This window comes from Protopterus annectens, chromosome 12.part0 (assembly GCF_019279795.1).
Source record: "Protopterus annectens isolate FY-2018-M chromosome 12.part0, PAN1.0, whole genome shotgun sequence".
NCBI lineage: Eukaryota > Metazoa > Chordata > Ceratodontiformes > Protopteridae > Protopterus > Protopterus annectens.
The window spans coordinates 769523524-769535732 of NC_056746.1; the positions used below are offsets into that span (position 1 = coordinate 769523524).

At 39.2% G+C, this 12209-nt stretch overlaps 1 protein-coding gene across 1 annotated transcript in view; it reads left to right on the forward strand.

Annotated features, from left to right (window-relative positions):
• The window catches only part of USP31 (ubiquitin specific peptidase 31), a 2233792-nt gene that overhangs the window by 918713 nt on the left and 1302870 nt on the right, over positions 1-12209 (forward strand). The window contains exon 8 of the mRNA XM_044089819.1: positions 1582-1693. Within this exon, the coding sequence (XP_043945754.1) occupies positions 1582-1693 (112 nt within the window). The remainder of the gene's footprint in view (positions 1-1581; positions 1694-12209) is intronic.

Consider the following 12209-nt stretch of genomic DNA (forward strand, 5'->3'; position numbering starts at 1 on the left):
CTCTGGGCGTGCACAGACAGCTTAGATTCTATTTGGACAGAACTAAACCTCTCAGAAAATCTGACCAGCTGCTAGTTAGTTTTGCTACAGGGGCAGAGGGGAAGGCCATTTCAAAGCAAACCATTTCCAAATGGATAGCCAATTGCATCCATTTCTGCTGCAAGCATCGTGGAAAACCTACCCCACAGGGAATAAGATCACATTCCACCAGGGCTGCCTCTACCTCTACAGCATTTCTCAGAGGAGTCCCTACCAGGGACATCCTGGAAGCTGCTGCCTGGAGCTCTGTACATTCTTTCACCAAGCATTACCACCTGCCTATCTTTTCTAAATCCTGAGCTGGATTTGCCACAGCAGGCTTACAGGGCCTTATTGGTAGCCCCAATGCTCTTTAACTGCCTCCACCCTTCCTTAACTTTGGGAATCAACCCAAATGTGATGACTGCAACAGTGAAACACGAAGAACATAGTACAGTTGTGTAGACTTACCATAAATGTAGATGTTCGAGTGTATTCACTGTTGCAGTCCTGGTTACCCTTCATCCGGCCCCCTGATTTCCCTTGGCTCTACCTTTCCGTCTTACTTGGAATATATTATATCCTGTGTATTTGCTTGTTGCTGGGGGTGTTCCATACAATATAATTGCTTCCTATTGTGGAGGCACCTGACATCTGGGGCAAGAAAAACTGCTGTAATGGCATCGGCTGTATGTTTTATACCCTTGACGACCTGACGTCATGGAAGAAGCGACAGCATCCGACGCAGAAATCCGAAGACTCTGATATTCAGGCCGGCTGAGGGCTACCTGCAGACAGATAACCCAAATATGATGACTGCAACAGTGAATACACTCGAACATCTACATTTATGGTAAGTGTACACAACTGTACTTTCTTCATCCTTTGGATGAATTAAACTTAGGCTTTGTGCTCACTTTCTTCAGTGGGGCAAAGATTGAAAATGTCATCCATTCTGAGCTTGGAATTTTATGTCTGCCAAACTTTCTCATTTTCCTGAATGTAGTTTGATAGCTTTCCATTGCTCCAAGCCTTGTTATATTCTTTGTTGCCCTGTGCCATTTTCCTTTGCATTAAAGCTGTAAACTTTTGGTCTCTCTTATGTCCCTTTGATGCAAATAAAGTTTCTTGTTTATTCATGGTGTGATGCTGTAAATCCTTAGCATGACCATAAAAGTGGATAGAAGCCATCAAGAGGGTGTTGCCATGTCAGACTGCTTGTGTGTATGTGTGTGTGTGTGTGTGTGTGTGTGTGTACATAGGGCTTATGCTTGGGATTAATCCTGAGTTCTGTGCTCCTTTGGTCTTAGTGACACCTGTCCTTCATATTAACATGGAGTCTGTGTTGTGAGATCATGAATGACTGTTGCTTTCACTGTACTGTCAGACTGTGTGCTGTAAAAGCTAAACAAAATAAAATTATGGAAAATTATTCTTATAAATGGTAGTCTTCTAAGTAGCAGGGAATAGCAGATTTATGCTGAACATATGTTTGGAACATTATTACAGGATGGATTGCATATTTTTGGACTTGCGTGTAAGAACATTTTTTTTATTCCCTAGGTTTGGCCACCCTCTTGTGTTGTATTTGGAAAAAACAGTAACTTGGGATATACTGCAGAGAGAAATTCTGGAAAAGATGAAATATTTTTTAAAGCCTGGAGTATACATTCAGGTATGAACTGTACAGCATTTGTGTTTACTCCACCAACATAACTGTGATTATCTGTCTGTATATGTGTGTGATAAAAGGCCTGCACTTTGTATGCAATTAGAAAACGATCATATAGAAGTGGTTTGAATCCAGAGCTTATCTAAACAATTTTGTGTTGGTTTGTGATTTATTGGTCTTTACTGTTAAAAAGAGGTGCAAGTGATAATGAGTGGAAGTTACTGTAAAGGAATTCCAGCTTAGTGACTTTCCCAACCTGTACGGGCAGAGTAACAAGTTTGCTGTACTTTAATATTTAGTTGCATAGTGTTTGTGTGATTTTTCTCATACAAGTTGATTTAAATTCCCTTTAAATTCTGTGGTTACTGATTTTGATTATTCTTTTCTTTTAGTATTTTTTATTCATTTGCAGCTGAATATGGATTCCTTAAATGAGTATACCATTAATGATTTGCTAAAGCACAAGTATCTTGCATAGTGTACTAAATGCTATGTTTGTTTAAAGGTAGCACCTGGTAACACAGATGATCTGTGTTCCTCATGTCAAAAGTTGGGTGATTTGCTTATAATTGTTAGTAGGAAATATAAGATGATTGCAACTGGCACAGCTTGGAGAACTGGTACAAATGTTAATGACTGGACTGATGAGAAATAATGTTAGAACTGAGCAGACAGAACACATTTAGGAAAGGAGGTGGCTATTCTCTGCAAATATCACTCAACCCCTCTTGAACAAAATACCACTGACAACTTTGGAATTCTTGGATGCAAGTATTGAGCAATCTAAGAATTCAGAGAGTAAAAATGAATAAAAGAAGGAAAGGAAGAAGTTCACAAGTAAGAAAGAAAAACTGATGCATGTCTATAAAGCAAAGAGAATGCATACTAAAAAGGACACTGCTTTTTTTGTAACACAGATTAGAGGGGATGATAACATTCAGAACATCTTCAGTCTACAGAAAAAAGGCATCATTTTTTCAAGAGAGAAGATAGAAAAAAGAAGCAAGGAGTAGGTGAGAAGAAAGTAATCAAAACTGAACATGGAAGAACTGAAGAACATTATTGTAGAAAAAACAAGGGTATATGCTGACAACATGGCTCAAGTTGTGGATGTACAAAGCCAGCGGGATGAAAATTGTATGCTTGCAAATGTAATAAGCAAGGAAAACAGTAGAATAGTAAGACGAATGGTAATGAAGATCATTCCTTTATAACAGTTGATAGAGCAGATATTCCTGAGTTAGAAGTTGAAGATTCTTCAGATGTGAAACAATAGCGAACACACAAATGCACAGAACGCAGCAAAGACTGCAACAATAAATCCTTTAATGATTCTGGTACCTCGGCCTTTGCCTTCTCATGGAATCCGTGAGAAGGCAAAGGCCAAGGTACCAGAATCATTAAAGGATTTATTGTTGCAGTCTTTGCTGCGTTCCGTGCATTTGTGTGTTCGCTATGGTTTCATTTTGCAGCTTGGGCTGTGTGTTTTTTTGTTTGATTCTTCAGATGTGGTCAGAAAATATATCCTTGTAATTAGGGATTCAGTTATTAGAGGAACTGATACTTGAATTTGCAGAGAAGAAAATAAACATCAAATGGTATTATTCTTGCCAAGAGGATGTGAGACAGGCCTTAGAATGCCTTAATTTAATGAAGTATGAATTTATTTTTATTCATGTTGGTACAAATGATCTCATCTGCAAAGACTGTGTGACTATTAGTGTGCAACTTGCAGCCCTCTTGGATAGCATAGCTTGCACAGGTGTTAGGACATATTTTTCACAAATGAGATCACTGTCAATGAAAATAATTTTTTGATAAATATCTACATGAAAAAATGTCCCTTTTTAAAAAAATGAAAATGTGTAGAACATCCATGCCTAATTTTAGGCACACTTGTGTTCAGACAGGATGGTGTGCATTTGTCAAGATGAGGGAAGAGAATTTTTGCAGCAGACTTTTTGCAGTGTTTGACAAACACAACGCAGAATTTTGCCAGATTGAAAATTTAACATTTCACCGATAGTAACATTTAATGCATCTCTGATGGTTAGTAATGCTAGGTGCATTAATATTTTTTTTTATTGGAAAATTTGCTATGTTCCCACAAGATTGACAATTTTATTGTTTGTGGAACATGACTAAAGACAATGACTGGAGATAAATGTGGAACTCTCTCTACCTGTGACATAAGATATGTAAATAACCACATGTAACTAAATGACAGTAAGTCCTTGTTCTTCATTAACGAATACTGAAATGGGTGCTCTGCATCATAACCTTATACTGTTCTTTTTGCTTCCTTTTTAACTTTTAGTTGATTCTGTTTTATTGGCTTTGCCACTGTTTTTATTATGTTAAGAGTTGTGTATTAAAAACCTTCCATGTGGACACTTCCAAGATGGCTGTACAATGTGTAACAGGTTAATTCTAGCTCTCCCAGTGTGAAAACAGAAACTCAGAAAAGAAACCCAGTGGGCTTATATTTCTGAGTAAATTTCCATAACTGGCTAGTAAGTGCACTGCCTGGACGCCAAGAAAAAAGAAATACGGAGCACCTGAAAGAAAATCAGCTACAAAAGGTGAGAAAAAAAACACTGACTGGGAAGAGTACTGGAGCTGTTTAGCAAAAAGTAGAGCAAGCTCTAGACATGACTTCATGTAACCTACAGGAAGATATGAGACATTGTGTTCACAGACCTGATTAAACTAAACACTGATGGAGTATATCAACTCAAATAACAAAAGGCTGTAAAAAATGGAAGAAGCTTTAAACAGATATTCAGAAAAGGTGTTAAATCTGCAAAAATTAGAGGTTGAAATAAAAAAAAGGCTGGTTGAATTTGGGACTGCTCAAGAAGAGATGTTTCAAAAAGTCATAGAATTAGACGACAGATCACGTGGGGAGAATCTGATATTTTCTGCTGTACCAGAGAAGCTGGAAGGAACAGACTGTATTAATTTTATGAAAGCACTTGAAAGGGCACATTGTGTGCATGCTCCAAACCTGGCTATGAGAAAACAACCTAGACCTTTAACAGTAAAGATGCAATCCTGCCAGCAGAAGGAGTTGACTAACAAAACTATGGCAGAAGGACAAAATACTAAAACTAAGAGACAGCAGTGTGTCTGTCTGTGTGTCTGTCTGTGTGTGTGTCTGTGTGTCTGTGTGTCTGTGTGGGTGTGTGTCTGTGTGTGTCTGTGTGTGTGTGTGTGTGTGTGTGTGTGTGTGTGTGTGTGTGTGTGTGTGTGTGTGTGTGTGTGTGTGTATGTGTGTGTGTATACTGATTACCCACTGTACACCAAACAGGAAAGGAGTAACGTTCTTCCACTATTCAGGGAAAGTTGAGTAGTAGGTGTGAGATTCAAACTGCTGTATGCAGCTATCTTCAAAATATTCTTTCCTGGAGGGACAAAATCACAGTACATGCCAAGGAGGAAATACAAAAGTGAGCTGTGAAACAGAAGGAGATTCTGCTTCTTGTTCTTCTAGTAATAAAGACCTCTGAGAGACTGTACCATTGAAACTTTTCCGATGTTCCAGTGGTAAATGTTTGAGAGAAGGATTAAAGCACAAGAGTTGACTAGAAGAATCAGTAGTATGTTGGAAATGAAGCAGCGACAGGATTTGCAAGATGGAGATGAACTGGAATAAAACAACTTGTTAATTGGTAAATGTGGGATTACAAAGTGATAATTGTATTTGTGAAACATGAAAGAAGAAAATCTGGAAATATTGCACTTTTTTGACTCTGTTAAACTTGTAGGGGACTCTAAAGAATATGCCTTACTTCATGCCATATGTTTAGAAAATACTTAGGAGAGGGGAAGAGGAGGGAAAAGTTTATTTCTTTTTATTTATTTTATTTATTTTACATTTGTTGACCGGGCTAGTCTAACTGGATATATGTCCATTTTCAGTAGAGGCCCGGGGAGAAAAGCTCCAAGCATCAGCAGTGACAAAGAATACAATATTTAGTAATAGTCAAATGAATTACAATATATTGGCTACATTGGACAGAACAAAAATTTTGCAGAGTAATTTAATAGGTTTAAGCTAAGATCAAATACTGAGGGTTAGAGCAGGGACAAAGCCAGTGAGTTGTAAGATATTCTTTAAGATGTTTTTTAAAAAGAAGAGTGGAAGCAAGGGTGGAAAGTTCAGTAGAAAGCTGGTTCCAGATGTGAGTCCCCAGCTTTGTTATTTGATTTAATAGTGGAAACTAGAAGCTTATTAGCTGAGCGTAATGTTGCAAGATTTTTGTAGGGTGTAATCAGATTAGTGAGGATCGGGGTATTATTAGGGTGGTAAAGGATCTTTTGGGTGATAAGTTGTTGACAAAGTATTTGGTTCTGCAGTTTTAGCCATCCTAGTTGTTTTAGGTTGAGACAGTGATGAGTTCTAAAGGTGGTGCCAGTGGCAAATATGGCTATGTTATTGTAACTAATGGAAAGTTTGGTGAGGTTGTTTTTTGTTAGATTGGTATAAATTGCAGACTCATAGAACAGGGTAGAGATAAGGTGGGTCTGGGCAATAGTTATTCTGGCTGAAGGGGAAAGGAAGGGTTTGATTCTGTAAAGGGTGCCTAGTTTTTTGTTCACAGACTTTATTGTAGAATTTAATGTGGTCATCAAAACTAAGGTTATTATCGATTGTTACTCCCAGTAAATGGGTTGAAGAGTCTGGGGATATGTTAGTTGCATTGTTAGAGGTTATTGTGAAGTGCAATTGAGGTGACTTATGAGTAGGAGCAAAGAGCAATAATTTTGTTTTTTTTGGGGTTTAGGAGGAGGCAGTGTTGCATGAACCAATTTTCAACACTGTTAAATACTGTTTGGGTGAGGGACTGGAGAGAGGTTATGGACTTGGCTGAACAAATTAAAGTAGAGTCATCTGCATATTGTATGCAGGTGGCCTGAAGAATTTTGGTATGTAGGTCATTAATAAACAATGAGAAGAGTAGAGGTCCTAAAATAGAGCCTTGGGGTACTCCAGTGTTCACAGGGAAGGATTTAGAAAGATTATTATCCCACAGTACTGCTTGCTGTCCGTTTTCCAGATAGAATTTAAACCACTGTAATGCTTGTGGGTCAAGAGATTGGGCTTTTAGAATGTCTATAAGCATATTATGGTTGACCATATCAAAGGCTTTTGAAAGGTCAATAAATAATGCAGAGGAAAAAGTGTTATTGTTACGATTTTTGTTTATGGAGTCAGAAAAGGATAGTAGGGTAGTTGTGCTATGGAATGGCCTAAAGTTATGTTGGCAGTTGGCAAGTCGATTATTTTGGAGAAGGTGGTCAAGTAGTTGTCTGTGTATACATTTTTCCATTATCTTAGCTATTGGGGACAGTAAGGCAATAGGCCGAAAGTTGGAAAGTTCAGTAGATGACCCACCCTTATGTAGAGTGATGATGTGGGATACTTTCCATATGGAGGCGAGTTTGCTTTCTAAAATTGTTCTATTTATAAGGATGGAGATGGGATAGGCAATAGCTTTCGCTGCAATTTGCAGGTATTCAGCAGGAAGACAGCAGAAGGGATGCATGGTTATAGTTTTTGAAGGAGTTTGCAAATGAGGGATGTAGGTACTGGTTGTATTTGAAAGGTTGGAGAAGGAGTCTTAGTGGTATTTAATGGGGATGTGGTAATAGCTGGTAAAGTATTGGTTAGGGTTCGAATGGCTTCAGTAAAGTAGTTATTAAAGGCATCAGGAATTTAAGTTATTTTGGTTGAATCCTGAAGGGGCAGGAGTTTTAGTGTGTCCTGGCTGAAGAAGTTTGTTTATGCCAGACCAGAATTCTTGTGGGGTTTGTTGGAGGTAAAGGTAGTAGTCTTTTTTGTCTCAGAGAATATCTTTTTTGGTGGCATTTTTTAACTGTTTAAAGTAAAGATGATCTGATGGACATTTGGAGATTTTCCATTTGGCCCAAATTTTATTTCTGAGGAGGATCTTTTGCCTAGCTTGTTTTGTGAGCCAGGGGGCAATTTTGGTCCTTAGTCGGGAAGAACGATAGGGAGCGTGGTAATCTAGGATCTGAAGGAATCTAGTATTAAAGTAGATCACTGCTTCATCAAGTGGAAGATGAGACATAGGTGACCAGTCACATGCTTTCAGTTCATTTTGAAAGCACTCTGGATTAAAAAAAATTTTGGATCGGGAGGTTTTAAAATTATTAGTAGTTGGGCTATGGATTCTTTGTTTAATAATATAGGTTGGCATGTGGTCACTAATATCATCAGGAAGGGTTTGTGGTTTATAAGTATCAAGGTGGCTGTTGATAAGGATTCAGTCTAGGGTGGTTTCCTTACAGCTTGGCTTATGGATTCTAGTGGGAGTGGTTATAATTTGTGAGAATCCATAAAGATTTATATGATTGGTAGGATTAGGGGAACTGCAGGTAGCCCAGTCTATATTAAAGTCACCTAATACAATGGTTTCCTGAGGTAGGGTGGGTAGCAAGGTAACTAAGTTTTCAAGAGTATTGATATTATTTCCAGGGGGGAGATATGTGCAAATTAGGTAGATAGATTTGGAGTTGTTGATTTGAAGTTTGGCACTAAGAGTTTCTGAATTGGTATCCGATGGTAGAAGCACATTGAAGGGTGAAACTTGGAGTTCAGATTTATACATAATGGCTACACCTCCACCCTTTTTGGTTTTACGGTCACATCTCAGGATGTTATATCCAGGAGGGGTAATCTCCTGGTCCAGAGTTGAGGGCTTTAGCCATGTCTCTGTAATACAGAGAATATCGAATGAGTGCACATCTAAGAGTGCATGTAGGTGGGTAATTTTATTGTTAATGTTACAGATGTTAAGGTGAGCTATTAGGAGGGAGTTAGAGGGTCTATTTAAGGTAGTGATAAGAGGAGATGTTAGGTTGTGTAGGTTATTGGGAATGTCAGTATTGGGGCTAGGGTTTGGATGAATATCACCATCTAATACGGGGTGTTGTTGAGGATATTGTACAAACTTAAGGATTTTGTAGAAATTGTTTGGGGATTTTTTGATAGGGAAGTAAGTAACATGGGTAGCTCTATGGTATTTTGGTATAGAAAAAAGTGGAAGTTATGTTACTGTGGTTGAGGTAGTTTATGGGAGAAATAGGTAGAGTTTGCTGGTAGGGGTGGTGGTGCTCTGAAAGAGAGAAGTGTTCAAAAAAAGTTAATGTGTATGGTATTGTGAGAGAAGCAAGAGTTGTAGTTAAGAGTAGTAGGTTTGTGAGTATAGATTTGTGTGTTGGGGCCATTAGGATAGGTAGTTAAGGAGTTTGAGTATACTGAGGGAAGGAGTGTAGTAAGTAAAACTAAAGGTGGGAGAAAGGAGAGAGTGCTTTAAGAGGATGAGTAGGTTGAGGGAAGAGGTGTACAATTAAATAAATAAAGGTGGTTATAAGAGAGAGCTGTATACAATTAAGTAAAATAACGGTGGCTGTAAGAGAGAAGCTGTAAAAATATAAGCAAAACAGGAAAGGGTGAGGAGAGGTTAGGGAGTAAATCAAGAATGGCAATTAGCTTAATTAAGGAATTGAAGAGGTTAGGGGTAGGGCTAAGTAGAGGAGGTGTGTGATAGGACGATAATGGGAGGGGGTGTGGCTACAGAAGTATATGGCTAGGACCACTGGGGCGGGTGGGAATTGGAGGTAGTAGGGTAGGGGAGCGGAGTGAGCCCGCAGGGCGAATGGAGTGGGTTCAGACAGGTAACTGAGAAAGTCAGGGAAAAAAAGAAACAATCAGCAAACAGCTAACTACTTGGTGCCTTAGTTAGGAAGGATAGGTAAAGAAGGGAGGAAACAATGTAGTGAAAGTAAGTGATTGCTGAGAGCAAAGCTAGTGGAAAGAAGAAGGTAGAGTGGAAAGATAGGGCAGGAAAAAAATCCTCAATCCTGGGTCAGAACTTTAATTTCAAAAGGAAATCAGGGAAGGATGGATGTATAAGGGGCTATCCTAGTTTAGATTTCCATCTAGTGGTTAGATATTGTTTTGCAACAGACGCAAGGGAGCAGAGATAAAATGGTAAAGGGATTGCAAGGGCTACTGTAGATAATTGCAGGAGACAGCACAAGAGTGAAAAATAAGAAACAAAATGTATAAGTATTTAGGGATAGAGAGGGGAGTGTGACTGCTGGGTATCCTGGCTAGGTAGCATATCATACATACACCAGATATTAAGCAAGTGTTAAATATTACCACTCTGTTGGATAACACATACTTTCTTGCCTTAGTGAACTGGGTTCTTAAGCAGGACGGCAAGTCTTTTTTTTTTTCTATAGAGGAGTTGGTTGGATTTGTTTTCAGTGGGTCCTTTCACCAGGTAGTTAGATTCTTAAGGTTTTAGTGTAGGATAGATGATTCAAACCTATGAACAGTGGGGACAAAAGACTCAATGAAGGTGTAAGAAAACAGGCATTTAAGAGACAGGGTAGTACACACAGCATTCAATTTTAACAAACAAGCAGACATTAAATGCAGTTGGGTAGTACCCAGCTTTCAAGTTCAAACAAGCAGATGAAAAACATTCATTACAGAGTTTACAGACACATAGCAAGGCATACTGGCACTTAATCAAACTTAAGCAATGGTTCCGAGTAATTTAACAAGGTAAGGGAAAAGGTCTAAGTAGTAAACAGCAGTCTAGCTAGGAATAGGCACAGCAGTGTTGAGCTAGGTCCAGAAGGGTATCACATTAAGAGCAGGATTAGGCAGTATCTAAAGCAGGTTATATACAGCAATTCAATAAAGAGCGCTGGCTAAGTGTAACACTACCTACACAGGTTAGCAGTGTTACAGGCTATTTCCCCTCTATAGGTGTATTACTGAGTTTGGAGTATGCACAAGTGGTCTAAATGCATGTTCTGCTCAAGCATCTATCTAGGCTAGCATAAACGCAAGGACATTGTATGCCATACAGCCAAAATAGTGTGTGTAATAGCAGTAATGTACAATTAGGAGGGGCGGCTAGGTTCTTTAGCACTTTGACAGTGTTAACTTAACAGCTCTCCTTAAACAATAGAAAATCAACGCTGTTCTCTAGCGTTCACTCTACTGTAGTTCTTGCCCAAGCGCCGATCCAGGCTAGCTTGGAAGCTAGGATACGGTAAGCCCAGAGGCCAAAAATATGCCGTTCCGCTTATTAGTTAAAGAAAGGAGGCTCTGAGTGATATCGCACATGGTAATGTCCCATTTACGGCGCTCCTTAACCCTTGGCAAGCCCTGAGGCCAAATGGTATGCCGTGCCACTTGTTAGTTTAGGAAAAGAGGCTCAGAGTGATATCGTGCACGGACAATGTCCGCTTTACTGTGCTCCTTAACCCTTGGTAATAGCACATAGATTATCTAGCATTCACTAAATACAGTATTGTAGTATGTTGCGTTCTTCAGGGCCAAGTAGTGGTTATAAGCTATATTACAATATGTATATACTGCACCTTTGGCAATAGAACGTGGTCAACTGGCGTTAGCTAAATGCAGCAAAATATAAAATAAGGTGTTCTTCAGTTCCAAGCAGTGGTTATATGCTTGGATTTGCACTGGTAAAAAGAAACACATAAAGTAGCATAGGGGAAGAAAAAAAAAACATGCGCTAGCCAAATGCTCAACAACCTGGGAAGGTTGGATTTGCAATAAGTTGCTCACAAGTATCCTAAGCCTCTGTAACTTACATACGATATCCTAAGGGCACTCACAAGGCTACCAAACTAAGAGGTTAACATGGGTGTACCCATTCAGCAGACTTGTTTGGTTACAAAAAAAAGAAAAAAAAACTTTCAGTTCTGATTAGGTCAAGAACGGAGCAGTACTAACCATCTATACTATGGTAGTACATTGCGGGTAAGAGGGGCTCTAACTCGCAGAAGTGGAATGGCCTAATATAACTCCATGTGGTACGCCTAAAAACAAAACAGATGGTCGTTACAAAAACATGCATCAGCTAATGGTTATTATACACACTAGACATCAATAAATCAAAATCCACACAATTATTCAACAGAAAGCCAAACAGATTAACCAGACCACATAGATAAGCAGTAATACCAACTTGCAGCAGCTTACAGAATAATAGATGCTAGGGCCAGGTCAGCGCAGCAGCCAGGGGGCCAGTTCCTAATAATAAAGATGGCGACTTGCCAGGTCAGAAGAATATATATAGGATTAGAAAGGATGTGAGGCATGAGAAGGGGAGGGGAATTATTAAGAGGCGGGCACATAGATCTAGAGAGGCTAGTCCCTAGAAGGTTACATAGACCAACGTGGACTGTCTTAAGGTGATATGAAAGAGGGGGGGGGGGATGAGCTGATACGGAGAGAGTATAGGTAAAAGGTGGAAAGTAAGACCAAGAGGGCCAAGAGGGCAGATAGACAGCGGGATTTATAGTCAGAGCTCAGACAGGTAACTGAGAAAGTCAGGGAAAAAAAGAAACAATCAGCAAACAGCTAACTACTTGGTGCCTTAGTAGGGAAGGGGATAGGTAAAGAAGGTTGGAAACAATGTAGTGAAAGTAAGTGGTTGCTGAG